This window comes from Sarcophilus harrisii, chromosome 1 (genome assembly GCF_902635505.1).
Source record: "Sarcophilus harrisii chromosome 1, mSarHar1.11, whole genome shotgun sequence".
NCBI lineage: Eukaryota > Metazoa > Chordata > Mammalia > Dasyuromorphia > Dasyuridae > Sarcophilus > Sarcophilus harrisii.
Window position 1 is genome coordinate 335167671 of NC_045426.1, and position 17882 is coordinate 335185552.

General features: G+C 38.1%; 1 protein-coding gene across 6 annotated transcripts in view; it reads left to right on the forward strand.

Moving 5' to 3' along the window:
* TNRC6A (trinucleotide repeat containing adaptor 6A) overlaps positions 1 to 13851 on the forward strand; it is a 114232-nt gene extending 100381 nt beyond the window's left edge. For 4 of the 6 annotated variants that reach the window (XM_031945594.1, XM_031945595.1, XM_031945596.1 and 1 more), the window contains 8 exons: positions 3397 to 3555; positions 7124 to 7264; positions 8374 to 8481; positions 8985 to 9206; positions 9944 to 10021; positions 10832 to 10902; positions 11525 to 11664; positions 11860 to 13851. In XM_031945594.1, coding sequence (XP_031801454.1) covers positions 3397 to 3555; positions 7124 to 7264; positions 8374 to 8481; positions 8985 to 9206; positions 9944 to 10021; positions 10832 to 10902; positions 11525 to 11664; positions 11860 to 12235 — 1295 coding nt within the window. In that variant the 3' untranslated portion in view covers positions 12236 to 13851. The remainder of the gene's footprint in view (positions 1 to 3396; positions 3556 to 7123; positions 7265 to 8373; positions 8482 to 8984; positions 9207 to 9943; positions 10022 to 10831; positions 10903 to 11524; positions 11665 to 11859) is intronic. The other 2 variants (XM_031945598.1, XM_031945599.1) reach the window with 1 other exon arrangement.
* Positions 13852 to 17882: the final 4031 nt, after the last annotated feature.

The window sequence follows — 17882 nt, forward strand, 5'->3', positions numbered from 1 at the left end:
ACCAGATTTGGCCAGTAAGTAATCCTTGGTAACTTTGAGAGAACAGTTTCAGTTGAATTGGACTTATAGGTTGGGATGCGATCGCTTGTGAATGTAGAAGGCTTTGGCCTTGGGAAGGAGGAGGATCTCACCATGTAAGACAAGGGGGAAAGAGGAAATAACAGAAGGAATCTGAGTGGTAGGAAATAAGGAAGAAGGGAGAAGAATGGGCCTCAATTATTTTTTTTTAATAGAAAAATATGAGTAAGGAATCAGTTGAGAGGGTAGAAGGAGGAGGAAAACAGTAGGTTTGAAGAGGGATGAAAAGGTTTAGAAGAGTTGCTGTGAAGAAGGAAAGTGTAGAAGAATTTCCTAGCAGCAGTAAAAGCCCAGTTAGAGTTAGATAACAAAATTACTAGGACTCAGCAAGGCTTTGTCATTCTCTCTCTCTCTCTCTCTCTCTCTCTCTCTCTCTCTCTCTCTCTCTCACACACACACACACACACACACACATCCCCACAGTCCTCTTCATTCAGCAGCACATGAACAAAAGTTAGCCGATTTAAGGAACGTTCAAGGCTGAGGCTTGGCAGAGTACAGTCAGTGATATGATAAGGGGGAAACTATAGAACTGAACTGATTCACCAAAGGGTCAAGATGGGGAAAAAAGGAAAATGTTGCCAGTGTAGGGGTTGGAACCACCCGAAAGAGAACAGTACTAGAGGTCACAGTATGGACTAAACCCTTTTTAGTATTGGGAAGCACAGAGAGAAGTGGAAAGCCAGTAGATTTGATTAGATAAAGTAATTTCAAGAGTTCATGAACATGTCTGTAAGAAATGACCAACAGGATAATTTCAGAAAGGCCTGGAGAGACTTACATGAACTGATGCTGAGTGAAATGAGCAGGACCAGGAGATCATTATATACTTCAACAACAATACTATATGATGACCAGTTCTGATGGACCAGGCCATCCTCAGCAACGAGATCAACCAAATCATTTCTAATGGAGCAGTAATGAACTGAACCAGCTATGCCCAGAAAAAGAACTCTGGGAGATGACTAAAAACCATTACATTGAATTCCCAATCCCTATATTTATGCACACCTGCATTTTTGATTTCCTTCACAAGCTAATTGTACAATATTTCAGAGTCTGATTCTTTTTCTACAGCAAAATAACATTTTGGTCAGGTATACTTATTGTGTATCTAATTTATATTTTAATATATTTAACATCTACTGGTCATCCTGCCATCTAGGGGAGGGGGTAGGGGGGGGGTAAGAGGTGAAAAATTGGAACAAGAGGTTTGGCAATTGTTAATGCTGTAAAGTTACCCATGTATATATCCTGTAAATAAAAGGCTATTAAATTTAAAAAAAAAAAAGAGTTCATGAACATGGAGGTCATATATTTGTAATGATGGCAAGAAACAGCCTTTTTATGTGTGTGGAGTGGTGGGAAAAGTTGCAGCAAAGCAGTAAATTAAAGAGCTAGGATTTTAGAGTATTTGCATATTTATATAAGGACATGACTTAAGGAGGAAACAAAGATTGTGAGCCAAGTACTGAATTCATAGAGGAAGGAAAAGGAGTGTTCCAGAAGTCAACATCAAGCAAGATTTTGATATACAAAGGCTAAGATGCTAAAATCACAACATTTAGAATTACAGTAAAATAAAGGGTAATTCTTAAGAACACACAAATTGATACCATGCTTCTATGGTCAACAAATGGACATTTCTATATAATTCATGCTACCTAAAGAGCAGTCTGAATAAATTTGGCATATAGGCAAGCTTATTTATTAAACACATAAAATTAAATATAGTTATTAAAAGTATGCAAGCTATTAAACTAATAATCATTTTATCAGCATAATTCCCCAAATCTCAGGTTGGTGGCTATTAGATAATTTGTTTATTGGGAGTGAGGGAGTGAATTTTTTTTCTTTTATAAAAGGGATTTTTATAAAGCTTATATTTTAAAGTTACTTTTTTAAAAAATGAAACCATGACAATATTCAGTTTTGCTCATTCTTATCAGCATTGACTAGAGAAAAAAACACATAGGAGATAAAATCCATCAAATATAGACAATAAATTGGATTCTCAGTATGCAGTACTTAAATAATTATTCAGCTGAAATAATAATGGTTCATTTTTAATACATTTTAATTAAAGTTTATTTACAAAAATTACCTTATAACAACTTTAATGAAATATTAATTCTCTTATTCATTACAAAATTCCCCATTCAGCATGGTGCCTTCCAACATCTATTATCCCAACCAAAAATGGGCTTTTAGGAACAAATTTACTGATGCCATTTGTTTATACCATAGTCTGAATGAATTCAGAGTTTTCAGGAGATAAGAGCTGAAAACATTCTTGAGGCAGAGGACAGAAGAATGGTATAGAGGAGGGCCACTCCTCCAGTCATGTTTCTTCTACCCAGGAGTCAAGAGAAATGCAAAATCCAACTTCTATGCATAGAATAACCTTGACAGATAAGCTCTACAGTGATGTTTTCTCCCATGTATAATATAGTAATAAGGTATAGTTTAATCCAAAAATTTCTGTCAACTATCCTTTCTGAAACTCCCCTTTTTCTTTGCAACAAACAAGCTTTGAATTGCTTTATAATTGGAATTTTCTTTGTAATGAGAAAAAAAAATGTGTGTGGTCGGGTGCAGGTGGGTGTGTGGTATGTATTTATGTCCCCGAATTTTAAGTGTTATGTATATATTTCTCTCAAATATATATACAGGTTCTTTTAAAGCATTCTTTATTACAAATATTTTTAGTTTCTTGTATCACATTTATTCTAAAGGAAAGTGAGTTCTTACCACTATGCCTCAGTTTTCTGCTGCTGACCATATTCCACTTCCAATTCAATCATTAATTTGAAATCAAGATTAAGTTATGAGTATTTTATGTTGGGGGTGGGGAAGGCTTTTTCTTTAAAGGGAGCTAAACCATCAAAACTCAAATGTCACGAAAGATTTGTCAGAAGAATAATTTCTAGTTCAGTGAGCATTTATTTATTAAGCACCTGCTATGTGCAAGGACACTTTGTCAGCACATTGGAAATAGAAATTAGTCAAATACAGAACAGCTTCTGCCTCTTAGGGATCTTACATTGAACTGAAGACACAAAATATGTACACGTCTTTCAAAGTGGTTTTGTGTTTTAAATGTTGTTAATGTATAAATTGTTCTCCTGATTCTGTTTACTTCATTCTGTTTTCTCTGAATTCGTCGCTTTTATCATTTCCTTCAACACATCACCATTTCAAGCTCAAGAGACAATACAATTCATTTTTGGTTAAATAATAATTAATATTATGTTTTAAATTAAATGATGTAAATTGAATAATACAAGTTCACTTAGCAAACTTTTTTTTCTTTTTTAGGTGCTATTTCAAGTGGTTTTAGGCTGGAAGAGTCTCCGTTTGTTCCATATGAATTTATGAACAGCAGTAATTCACCAGCCAGTCCTCCTGGTTCAATTGGGGATGGCTGGCCACGTGCCAAATCGCCTAATGGCTCTAGCAGTGTTAACTGGCCACCAGGTAAATATTGAACTGTTAGAGGATTTTTCATTATGAAGAATATGACCTCATTACTATGGAAATATACTTCAAAGTCTTTATTATTCCTTGTAGCAAATAATTTTTCCTGTTGTAAGTCCAGTGATGCAGAATAACCAGCTAAGTAAAAACTATTCCCAGTATCGTGCTACCTGTCTTCTTTCTTACTTCTCTTTTCAAAGTCCCTAATCCATCTCTATCTACTCCCTCTGTTTTGTCCTTTGAGTCATTCCAGATGAACTCTTTCTTCTTAGATGTTTTCCTCTTGTATACTTTCTATCTTCTGACACTCATAGAAATTTGACAACTCTTTGTCTTGGTCATCCTCTTCAATACCTAATGACTCTTTTCTCACACCCCCCAACATACTGGACTGAGGGGGCACGGCCACCCTGGCTCCCCACTTGCTGACCCTCTTTCCCCTGCAGGAACCTGTCATGCAGATGCTAGTAGCCATTCTTTGTTGACTCCCAGGTCATTCTCCTTGCTTTCTCAAGGAGTTAAATGCCTGTCTGATAATCTTTATCTCTGTATTCCCTTATCCATGGAAACTTCCAAGGATGTGTGTTAGTGTTCCCTCAAACACCCCCACCTCTCTTGACCTCTACTTTAATTCTACCTCGGCCATGCCCTGGTGATTACACCCTTAAAAGAAAGACTATTCCTTAAGTGTCTTCTCTGTGCCAGGTGCTGTGCTCAGCTCCTTTATAAATGTTATCTCATTTGATCCTCACAATATCCCTGAGAGATGGGCACTCTCATATGCATTTTTTCAGATGAGGAAACTAATACAAACCAGGTTTAAGGGACTTGCCAGGGTTGCACAGTAAGTGTACAAGGCTAAATTTGAACTCTGGGCTCAGCCCTCTCCCTACTGTGTCACCCAAAACAAATGCACTTCCTTTATCATGAATTCTGACAACCTCTTGGAATCATATCCGCTTCTCTTTACATCTCTTCCTACTCCAGCTTGGAGAAACTTGATCTTTGTCCATGTGGTGACTTCTGGCCTCTCTGCCCCACACTGTTCCTCCAGGCTGTCAGCTCTGTTCTAGCGTCTGTATTCTCAGCGTACTTAGATGCCAGTTCACCCACACATTCTTTTCCTCTCAAAGCCTTTTTCTCGTCATCTTATCGTCTTTTGCATGTCTGCCAGCTCCTTCCCTGCTTTCTACAGACATATCCAGATTACATCTGCCCTGAAAAATCTTTCATTTGACTATCCATCCCCTCAGGCTGTTGTCCTAATGTCTCACCCACCTCTTATAACCAGAATTACTAGAAACAGTCACCTGTGTCTGCTTCCTCATTTACTTGTGTCCAAGTCATTTTTCAACTTCATGCAGCTTTATTTCCACTAAACCAGAATTGCTTTCTCCAAGAAAATTGTTCTTTATCAAGCTCCACTAGCTTCAGTTCCTTAAACTAAAGGCCTTTCCTCATCCTTCTTGATTTCTTTTTGATGATTTGGAACAACCCCTCCTCATATATTTTTTTTAATTCCCTCAGATTTCATAACATTACTTTTCTTAGCTCAATTCCTCCCCTTCTATCTAGTCATTCTTTCTCTCCTTTGCAGGTTTGTTGTCCATATCCACCCAGTAAGGTTAGAACTGAGAACCCTGTCTTACATACTCTTCCCTCTCTCTTCTTTCTCATTTTTAGGATTTCATCAGTTCATCTCTTTGTAGATTTCTCCAAAATCCAGGTATTCTCAAGTCCTTAGCTCTCCTAATCTCTCATCCCTCATTATCAGCTGCCCATTTAAGACCTCAGACTCAACAATATCAAATGCCAAACTCGTCATTTCTACTTAGATCTGGCTGTCCTCCTAATTACCCTTCTTATTTTGAAAATATCACTGACTTTCAATGCTGTAAAGTTATCCATACATATAACATGTAAATAAAAGGTTATTAAATAATAAATAAATAAATAAAGTTTTATATATATATATATCACTGACTTTTCAGTCATTTAGATTCTCAACACTGGAGTCACTTTTGACAGTCTTTTCTCTCTTCCATCTCTAATTACACACTGAGTCTCATTATTTCTCCTTTCACAACATCTCTACTCAATCAGCAGCCTTATTTAGCCTTGTCATTCACCTCTCACTTGGACTAATCGATCTCCTTTTCTCAAATCTCTTCTCTCTGCAAAACTGCCAAAGTCATATCCCCAAAGCTCAGGTCTTAGTGGCAGATCTAGTCAGGAAACTCCATCGGGTTTTTTTTGCCTATAAGGTAATGTTCAAACTCCTCTTTTGGTGGTAAAATCCCTTCACAGTTTATTTATATCCTACTTCTCCGGGTTTATTATACACTACTCCTCTTCATGCACTCTTAATGTTTCAACCAAATTAACCTGCTTGCACTATTACACAACATCCCATCTTCTATCTCAGTGCTTTTGCCTATAAAGCTACACACTACACACGTTATCCTCCAGTAGGGAATGGAAATACATTGAGACCTGGAACTTTTCTTTTATGGCTTTTTATTGTCAGTGCGTAGTGCTTAATAGAGTTTTAATAAATGCTTGGTAAATAAATGAATATCATTATATGAATTTGGTATTTGCAATTGGTTCCAAGTAATTTGTAGTATATATTTCTAATATACATCTTAGGATCTTGGACTTTTCTTTTTTAATCTGCTTTTTAGATCTTACTTTTTCAACATATAAATGAAAAAAATATGGTTTTTTGTTCTGTGCTTTTTTGTAGCACCAAAAAATTTATAGCAGCAATTGTCAAAACTTTTATACTCTTAAAATCACTGAGAACATCTTCCCAAAGAATTTTGCTTGATGTGGGTTAAAATCTCTCAATATTTGTTGTGTTAAATATTAAAACATCATACTATTATTTTGAAAATATATTGACCTTTCATGTTCCTCCCTGATAAGGAGTCTCAGGGACTTCCAGGGATCCTTGTACCGCACTGAGAGAGACTATTGATATATATAGAATATTTAGAGACTTTACAGATTTCTAGTCCAATACCCTCATTTTATTAATGAAGAAATAAAATAGATAACTGAAGTAATTTGTTCAAGATCACAGGTACTTTGGCTTCAATTCCAGTGTCCATCTAATGCATCTTTTTTTGCTGAGGCAATTGGGATTAACTTGACTTCTGAGATCAGTCAGATTTTAACTCGGGTCCTCCTGACTTCGGGCTGCTGCTCTATCCACTGGCGCCACCTAGCTGCCCCTCATCTAATGCATTTTAAAGACCATTTTCCAGTTAAACAGAGTTAGAGACAAATAGAAGTTCTCTCACTCCCTGGCTCCAGATAGAATGATTGGGGAAAATATTCTCATTCCTTTCTAAATCAAGTAATTCCATATTATCTGTGTTAATTCACTGGCTATTTTAAGATATTAATCAGAATCTAGAAATAAATATATCCTGAAGAATTTTTGCATTTTGCACAACTGCATGAATAGAATGAATCGATGAATAGAATAAGTTCTTATTTTCATTGTAGACTATAGAGTTAACGATTGAGTTTTTAAATATTTTCTGATTTTTTCCATTTATAGAATTTCGCCCTGGTGAACCATGGAAAGGTTATCCAAACATTGACCCTGAAACTGACCCTTACGTCACTCCTGGCAGTGTCATAAACAATCTTTCAATTAATACTGTGCGGGAAGTTGACCACCTCAGGGACAGGAACAGTGGTAAGTTGTAAGAATCTATGATGATATTTGGGTACCTAATGATGAAATCTATTAATTGGGCTCTCTTCCTATTTGTTGTGTAACTTTCATCCTCTTTCTGTAATGTTTCTATAGTGTAGAAGAGTATCAGGGTTCTCATTCCTACTGCTGCCTACTCACCTTTGACCTGGTGCCAAATCACTTCAGTGTTCTTGTGTCTCAGTTTCTTTGTAAAATATGAGATATATTGCCCACCTTGTAAGAAGAGCATTTTGCAAACTAAAAAATGCAATAGAAATGAGAGTTATCATCATCATCTTAATTATTATTATATTGGTCCACATTTGCTGATAAAAATCAACCGGTAATAACATAGTCAGGTCTGCAGTATTGAAGCATGTTGAGGCTCATAGCATCAGAGATTTAATGGAAAAGACCTCAAAGTGATAAGGCTACCCTATACCTACATGCAGCTGTCTTAAATAGTGTTTGTGGGATGAAGAGGGAAAAGTAAGACCACAGGCTTAAGCACATCTTGTCATAGCCAAGGTAGTGTATTATGGATTTTAATGTCTATTACTGCATCATTGCTGTGGTATTTTAAAAATAGTAATTACAAGTAATAATAACTCATTTAATGGGTTGTCAACTAAGAACATTTATTGTTTGGTTGGATTTTTTTGTTAATTGGTTTTTTTGCTGATCCCCAGATTAAAGAGAGTTGTCATTAATATCTTATTGGAATGTAATAAAACCCCAGCTGCTTGACCAACTCATGAGAAAGCACCATGGACAAGGAGGAAGAACATGTGTCCTCACCAACATAAAACTAATTTATTAGTAAGATAGCTTTTTAAGAATGTCAGTTGGATTGTAGTTAGAATGTGAATGTATACAGGACCCTGAAAACTATCTGTTCCTGCTTCTTCATTGGATAGAAGGAACAGTCTTACGAGAGAGAAGTGATTTGCCTAAAATTACACAGTTGTTTTTATATCGGTGACGTGTGTTACATTTTGCATGTTAAATCCTATATCCTATTCTGTCATGTTTGTCTATTTCAATTTCAAGGAATTCCATATAATGTGTTTCTTTGTCCTGAGTTAAGTCTAGTATTCCCTTCGATACAGGGTCATCCTCATCTCTGAACACCACGCTGCCTTCAACTAGTGCCTGGTCATCCATTCGTGCCTCCAACTACAATGTTTCCCTCAGCAGTACAGCACAAAGCACTTCAGGTAGCCCCTCCAGTCCATGGTTTGCCAAGAGAAGGAAGGGTTTGAACAAAGACAGTTGTTTGCAACTTTTTTGTTGACCTCCCCTTTATTCATTCCCTTGTGTCTAGAGTGTTATATGTTGTCTTTTCCAAAAGCCTTTTTGTTCCATTCAAAAATGGGTAAGTGGATTCTTTTCTTCCATGTAAAGTTAAATGAGAAATAGCTATCATCCATGGAAATTGATATGTACTACCTATACTTTCTTCCCATATGTTAACTTAGTTGTTTAGCACTGCCGAGTGCTCAGTCACCATTCCCAAACTATATTGTTCCTTTTTAATTCTATTGAATGTAGTATTAGGCTACTGAATATAATATTGCTAAATTGGGCTATTATAGCATCTCCTTCATAGAAGTCTTGAAGCCTACATCCAAGTAAAAACCATCAAATATTTGTACATAGTGATCAGATAATTTCCTGTTTTCTGGTATCATTTTTCCTTACCTTTTTTCCCTCTGAGTAGCCAGAAACAGTGATTCCAAATCAACATGGTCTCCTGGTTCAGTCACTAACACCTCTCTGGCTCATGAGCTGTGGAAGGTCCCTTTGCCACCTAAAAACATCACTGCTCCGTCCCGCCCGCCACCGGGATTAACTGGTCAGAAGGCCCCCTTGTCTACATGGGATAATTCTCCCCTTCGTATAGGTGGAGGATGGGGAAATTCTGATGCCAGATACACCCCAGGTAAGATTAAGGAGTTTTGTGTGGTTTCTATGCTGAAAAACTAATTAGTAATAGAATGGAAGAAAGAGCCTTAGAGTTAGAAGATTTGGGTTCCAATTATAGCACTGAGTCTTAACTATAACTGTATAATCTTGAGAGTGTTAATCATTCTGAACTTATTCTTGTACTGGCAAAATGGAGATTATACTACTTGCCTAAAAGCATTATAAGGAAAGTACTTTGTAAAAATGATAAAATTATATATATATATAATATACTGTTCATATAAATATGAATTATCACTGCCATCATCTAATTGATTCCATGGGGCTGGCTGTAAATTTCTAAATATGGTTATTGTGATACTTTGAAAATTTTTTCATCTCATTGTCCCACCATACCTTTCATCCTGTGCAGTTGTTCCCGGAGGTGCCACAGTAACACTTTTGTTGTGTTTTTTATATTACCTGTCTGAATGACAGCTCTTTGTCATTCACTGCATATCACTGATATTTTCCTCCTTGAGCTCATCAACATCATTAATCTATCACAACTTACATATGAGTCTTTATATTTGGGAGTATTCGTACTTAGGATTTCTATGAGATTGTAGTAGTACATGATTTGTGCCTTATAACGTCACTTGTAGAATATTGGTGTTAAAGTGGGCTTTTGCACAGTTACAATTTAGGATCATTGAAAGCAATGCCCAGTTTCCCAAAAGCAACCCAGCCCCATTTCTTCCTGTTCAATTCCAGACCCAGCTCATTATCCATCTGCAACGCCTGCCCAAGATACACATATTGATGGACTAATTCGATGGGCTGCCGGTCCAGGTGCATGTCATAATCTTCCAGGCAATATGGGTTATTGGTTTGGGGGATTTTTTTGTTCTCAGTGACTGATATTGTTCCCTTGATCAAAGTATAGCATTGTGGTAGATGACATGCAATAATATAGTACACTATATTTCCTAGAATTATTTTTCTCTTTGAAACGGGATGAGGAATTATGTTGCCAGTTCTTAATCTGCCCCTATCAGCATCTTTGAGGTTCTTATCTAGAGAGGCCTAGCGCCAGTGGCCAGGATTACCAGAGTCCTGATCTCCTGGTACTTTTTTCCTTTGAAAGTTTCTAAAAATGCCATTATTGAGTCAGAGAATACTAAAGAAGGAATTACAGTAGACACTAAAATGGTGGCAGAGATTTTTACTCTAACAAAGTGATAAGATGTCCATGTAGCAGTGTGGAAACAAATGTACAGCTCCCACACAAGTAATAATTGTCTTTGAGTGTTCCTTGGCCACATGCAACCTACCCTATCCTTCACAAGATTGCTTCCACGTGGAAATTGTAGTCTTGGTCGTGGCACAGTTTGTTCTCTGCCGCCCCCTTCTTCCTTCTGCATTAGCACCAGTTAAGTCACCTAAAAGCCACAAGAGTGTCAGAGCCATCTCTGCAGAAATACTTTAGTACCTAACATTAGGAAATTCACTGTCCCCATGAATGTTGGCTGAGTGTCTAATGGTTTATTCTAGATAATCTACAACCCAAGTGTCACCCCTGAATAATGTGGCCTATTTGGGTGTCATTTCATGTAACTAAAGAATTGTGCTAGTGATTTCTTTGTTCTTATTTCTATTTAGGTTCAAGCTGGGGTGAGAGCAGCTCAGGGAGAATAACAAATTGGCTTGTTCTAAAAAATCTTACGCCTCAGGTAAGAACACAACACGTCACAGAGAAGCCTGGTGGTATGAAAACATTCACCTTCTTGAATTAACCTAGCCAATTACTAGTCTCTGGGCACAGAATTTGCAGCATGTTGCTCTTAAATTGGCCGCAAGTACAGAGTTATTTGTGTGGTACCATATCTTCCTGGGATGACTATAAGCTGCAGGAAGACAGAGACCATGTTTTACATGTATTCTCTTTGCCCCCAGCACCTAGCATAGTACTTCACACAGTAGACAAAGGCCCATCCCTGAATGTCATCTGACTTCAGACTCTTAGAGCTTTGGAAGATGCACCAGTGTACATTTTCCCCAGAGGATGAGAGCTAGAATGATAAATATATCAGTGGGAAACTACTATTCAGACGAGTTCCCCACAGAAGAATGAGGAACTACCATTCAAGAGCACAGAAATTTTTCCTAAAGATTTACAGAGTTGAGGAGGAACTGGTTCCCATTGAGTAGCCAAAGTTCCCATTGAGTAGCCAAAGCAGGATGTGGGTAACTCTGGGAGCCGGGGTTCTAATCCGGGGTGGATGGGAGCTGAGATGACTTCCTTCCCGTGACCTCCACCCTTGCTGTCAGTACTGTCTTATTTGCTTTCCCTAGATCGATGGCTCCACCCTGCGTACTCTGTGCATGCAGCATGGTCCACTCATAACATTCCATCTGAACCTCCCACATGGTAATGCATTGGTCCGTTACAGTTCAAAAGAAGAGGTAGTGAAGGCACAAAAATCTCTGCACATGTAAGTTGGAGCAGTTCTATACTGGCATGATTTCCTAGCAAGGGGTGAGGGTGAGAGAAGTGCAGGGATGGGTAGTCTGGGATTCATTATGTGCAGAGCTCAGTCATTGATTATGATGATGACGCCCCCTCCTGTGGGGCTGTGTCTATCAAACAGGCCAGAACATAATTGTACCCCGCATTCTTCTTCCCCCAGGTGTGTATTGGGGAACACTACTATTCTTGCTGAGTTTGCCAGTGAAGAGGAGATTAGTCGTTTCTTTGCACAAGGCCAGTCTCTGACTCCCTCTCCTGGCTGGCAGCCGCTGGGGTCCAGCCAGAGCCGACTGGGATCCATTGACAGTTCCCATTCATTCTCCAACCGCAATGATCTAAATCACTGGAATGGTGCTGGGCTGTCGGGAACTAGCAGTGGAGACCTTCATGGCACTTCACTTTGGGGGACCCCAAATTATTCCACAAGCCTGTGGGGGACCCCAAACAGCAGTGACACCAGGGGAATTAGCAGCCCATCCCCCATCAATGCTTTCCTTTCTGTTGACCACCTAGGTGGAGGTGGAGAGTCCATGTAACTTTGGCAGTTTCAGCTAATGAACTGTGACCTCAAGATATAACAAAGCAGCACTAATTTGGACTTTCCCACCTACAGCCAGGGGTCACCTGTGGAAACAGTTACTTTCTGCACATTTTCCACTTTGTTTTAGCCCAAAACATATCAGTTTGAATACTTGAATCATGCAGGCCAACATTATAATGTGAAAAAGTATATATTTACACTTCCAGATAGTGCTATACATATTAAACTGCTTCAAGTGAGCTCATTTGTGTATATTCATCATGTGTATTCTTTGAATTTCTTTTTTTTCTTTTTTTTTTCTTTTTGCATTTTTTGCTGAATATAATGTTGGAGTATGAGCTTTTTTAACGTTGCACTGAATGATGTTCTCTCCGTCTAATCGGCAATATGGGGGTGCAGCCGTTCAAGTGTAAATGTTTACTCAAGGGACATGAACAAACAGTGTGCGCTCTACTAAGCCTTGCTGTTTGCCTACCTTATTGTGGTATTGTGGAGTTTAAAGATCCAGATATGATGCTGACTTAGGATTATTAAAGTATTGCACCAGTTTTTGTTTTTGTTTTTGTTTTTTTCGCGTGTAAACTAAAGAATTTTCGCTACACAGTTTGAAAAACTGTGGCCACAGCTGTGACTTGCAACCCAGCCTGCGAGCCAGGAGGGTCCTGCACTTTCAATAGGCTTTCCATTTTGTTTTGAGGGCCCCTGCGTCGGGCCCTCTTGTTTACAGAATTTTGTTTTTTGTTTATTGAGAAAAAATGTTTACTCTTCCATCACTTAAAAAAAATTTAAAAAACAAACAAAAAAAGAATGGAGGATGATAAGATGCTTTCTATCTCTGGGAATAAGGAGCAGCGTTCGGCCATGTTCTTTTGTTTTCTATCCTTATCTCCTAAATCAAAGAGCATGGTTCTCAGGAAAACCAGTTCCCTAGTAAAAACTCCTTGTAGTTTCTTATAGGAAAAAGAAAACCCAACTTTTAGCACTGATACTACTTATTGCTCTGTAAGACTTTTCTCTGCCAAAAAATAATGCTTCAAGCTGGAGTTTGACATACGCTTTCCGATGCTGTCTTTTTATTAGTGAGTGAGGATGGTTTGCTAATATTCGGTAGTTATTACAGTTTTTGTAACCCCATCAAGTGGCTCTGTTTCTGCTCTCCTGTGACTGTGTTAACATTTGACTGTTGTATGTACCTTAAAGCCGAGTTCAGTAACTATGCACCTGTAACCAAGCTTTTGGGCTTACAGAATCGTTTGTTGTATAAAGGAAAAATTTTAAATGTTCAAAGCGTTGTTGCAAAAGTTACGAGTTACATCTAATTTTTTTTTTTTTTTTTTTTTTTTTTTTTTTTTGCCACAAACGGTGTTATAATGAATGCTTGCTTAGTCAGCGCAAAGAGACTAAACAAGGATAAAAAAATTTTAACAGTGCAGAATTCACCATCATGTCATTGCCTTGATTCTAAATGTCTGTGTCCCAAGATGCAAAAGAAGTCAGTGGCTTTTAACTGTTTACAAATAGAATGTGATTGTAAAATGTACAGGTTGGTTGTGTTTGAATTATGAAATTTCTTCAGATATTAATAAATCATGACATTCTGGCTGCTCAGCATTTATCTGTCTTTTGTATTTTTGGGATGGTGTTTTCTACAAGAAAAATCTTATTTGCTCTGGCTACAGTTAGAGCTTTGGGTTCTTCAAGAGGATCACACAAAATGCTCACCTACATTTGAATGTCTGATCTCAATATTAAATTAGCCAGCCTCTCAGAAATAATGAACAATATCAGAAACTGCCATTCACTTTTCCGTCCCTTCTCAACACCTTTTCATCCAAAATCCTCCTGCTTTCCCACAACCACCACTACCGTTGAGCTCTCCTGGCTTTTAAACAAAACGTTTGCAGACAAGGAGAGCGTTTTGAAAAACAGTTCATTATGTAGAAACACAGTCATGTTAGTTAAATTGTTTAACCTTAGTAATGTAAACATAATGAACAGTTAACTAACTAGCCCTTTTAATACGGTGGCTTGACTATATTGAGCATGTCCTACCTATAGGCATGCCCCACCTACTGTCGATATTCTGTGAAAAAACATCACCTGAAACAGTCACAAGTTAGACCGATCAGCTTAGACCAATTCCTTGGCCAATCTTGAAGAACCAGCCAAATTGTTAATACAGACTTTACAGCGTATTAATGATGTCAAGCAACCTTAAGTGAAATATGTCTGTATGCCACTGGCTGCCTTTTCAAACTGTTTTGCATTACTTTCAACTTTTTAAGTGTTAAATAAGTTCATTAACATTGGTTGGACAACAATGAAAACTTTGCTTCTCAACACATTTGATCTGTAATTACTTCCATAGTTTTCCAAAACCCAAACTGAGTTTGGGAAAATCTGGGTTCAGAAATATTTGGGGGGAGGGCGGTTTATATCAGTTGATATTTGGGATTTTGAATTGACTCTAATTGTGAATTAATTATTGCGTTAATTGTATTGTTCTAAGTGTTTAGGAAGTTTGAACCTGTTATGTGAAAATAAAATGTAGTTGATTTTAAGAATGGCAAAGGTGGTGTTTACTTTTAGTATTCAGTGACCTCTATTATGAGTTAGAGATTTCTCCACTGACTTGTGGTATTAAAGGTGTGACAAAGAAAAACACTGGTGGGAAGGGAGGGGCACAGAATGAAAAGTTCTAATTGATAACTGTGTACACAGGGTGTCCCAAGAGTGCAGTTTTAAGCTTAATGGATTTAACACTTTAAAACTTCCCTCGGACTCTTAGGATACCTTACACAGAAATAATTTGAACCTGATTTGACTGCTCTGTGTGTGTGTGTGTGTGTGTGTATACACTCAGGATTCCAGGATCATGGAATTCAGTAAATGCAGCTTGAATTCGAGTCTGACATTGCTGTGCAGGGGAAGGACTCGAGTAGCTTCATCTGCAGTTTGGGGACAAGTGTTAGAGATATCAAATGCAGTATTCTTGGAGCAGGGGCTGAAGGGAAGACTTAATTAAATAGGTGAATTGAGTGGGTAACGAGAAGTATTGGAATTGGAAATGACAAGACCCCAACCCTTCTGCTCCTTCCCTAAGGAAAGTTCAGAAAATCTGTCTTCTAGAAATCTGGTCTTATGGAGGATCTGGGAAAAGGCTATCCCTGACTCTTGGTGTAATCTGGAGTCATGATCTAGCACCTGAATTGAGTAGCCACTGCAACTTCCTTTGCTTTATCAATAACAAATTTATATTTATATAATAATTTTTATGTGTATATATATGCATGTACACAACAAATTTAAGATTTGTACTGTTTCCCTCCCAGTAACACTTGGAGATAGGGGATAATTTGCATTTCATAAAAGAGGTGACTTAAGTACACGGTGCCAGGAGTCACACTACTCATTGTTAAATGTCAGAATTAAGAAGGTATTATAAAGGTTTTCATCTAGATCCATCTTGTATTTAATTATATAGGATCTTGTGTGAATTGTTGGTCTCAACCTAATATTTACCAGACATTTGTCACATACATCCTTACCTAAAAGTTGTGATCTTGGGTTCATTGTCTCTTTGTACGTTCTCTACTACTTTCTACTGAGAAAGGGGAGAGAACCTCATCAGTTCTCCAAAGTCAATTAAGATTTGTCTATCATTTTGAGTTCCAATGACCTCTTTTAGTATTTTTTCACTTATATTATTGTCACTGCATATCAGATCTCCTGCTTCTTCACTCTTCTGGCATTCTCTGTTTCATAGTCTTTTCCAATTTATTAGTTTGGTATTTATTAAGCATCTCCTTTGTGCATGGCACTGAAGAAACTAAGATGAAAAGGGACACTTTCTGCCTTTAAAAAGCTTGCTGATGAGCTTACCTACATTTATACAAATTCTGGACTTGGAGTCAGAGAACCTAGGTGCCATTTACACCTTGTTTTACCCATAGGCAAATAACCTGACCTCTCTGGGCCTTAATTTCTGCACCAATAAAATAAAAGTTGGATTAAATTGCTTTAAAAAAAAATTAAGGGAAAAGTTAGTTACTTTTTAGCTGGAAGAATAATGTTCTTGTTTATGAAACAGGAGGCTTTCAACAGAGATGAGTGAAGTATTTTTAATCATAAGGAAAAGCCAGAGGGAACAAAATGATTTGGGAGAACATGAGCAATGGGCAGGGCAAGACCATTGGACCAGGGGGGTTGGAGGCAGAATAGGGAAAGCCATAAAATATGTTTGTTTTCTTATCTAGTAGGCAACAGGCAGGATGCATCTCTTGTTAGTTGTTGAATTTCAGAAAGGCTGTGATTATTCCTTCAAATCATTAGATTAATTTGGCAACTGTGAAAGGAAGGAGGGAGGTCAGGCCAAAATATCTAGTTAGACTATTTGTTAGAGTATTCCAAGATGAGAAGAAAGGAGGACAAGAACCGAGGTGGCTACGGTAATGGGAAGCACGAATAGGAGACTGCAAAGCATAATTTACAGAACTTGACATATTAATAGGGAAAAACAAAAATCAAAATTGTCAAGTTTTAAGGAACTAGGAAGTTGGAGGTATCAATAGGGAAGGAAAGGTAAGTTTGAATACAATGATGAATAGCTTTGGACATGCCGAATTCAAGGTACCAGAAAGGATGAAATCAGAACCAGACAGACAGGGAGTCCTCTCAATTTGGCTTTAAAGTGCTTATATACAGCAAAGCACTATTCTAGGCTCTGGGGATAGAAAAGCAAAAGTGTTGTCGGGGAACTTACATTCTACTAAGGAGATGCAACACAAAAAGAATATTGCCTCTAAATCCAAATCCCACCTCTGACACTTAATCTCCAATATTTGACTTAACCCGCTTCTTTGTCTAGTCTCATCCTTGACCCTGAGCAAGTCTACCTCCCTCCCTGAGCCTCCGATTCCCCAATTACACAATATGAGTGAGTGCAGGACTACAGAACTCTTCTCAGATCTAGGTTTAGGTTTCTAAGATCCCCAAGTATAAACTGGGAAAATCGGAAGAGGAAGAGGGTGCATCGGGCGCAGCAGTGATGATAAAAGTCCTGGGATTGCAGATCACCAACGGAAAAGAGTAAGTTATAGAACGGGAAGATAGTGGAGGCAAAAAACCTCAGGGAACACCCATGTTTGGGACAAGAAATGGGCAAGACAGGAAGAAAACCAGGAGAGTGTCCACAAGGAAATGGCATTTAGCACTGTCAGGTCCCGCAGAAAGGCCAAGGAAAGGAAAGACACAGGGCTGGGAGGGCCTGACCTTCAAAGTCAAAGGTCAGAAGCTAGATCAATGAGACTGAGGAGTGGGGGGGCATGAATTTGTAGACTATATTTTCTTGTTGTCTAGCAGTGAAAGAGAAAACCATAGTAGCCTAGGCAGTGCCAAAGTCAAGAAAAGTGTTAAATTTATTTTAGGATTGAGCATATCTGTGGAGGAGTTTGGGGAAAAAGCACGAACAAGGAGGGATGAGAGGGCACAGGATCCAAAAGGGCACAAGCAGAAAATGGGCAAACGGTACCACTGACCTCTAAGAATGGAGAAAGAAAGTGGGCAACAATTCCAAAAAGCCACTGTGTCAGGATGGACAGGGAAGTTCAGGGTAGGTAAGCCTCAGAAAAGTAGGAAGTCAC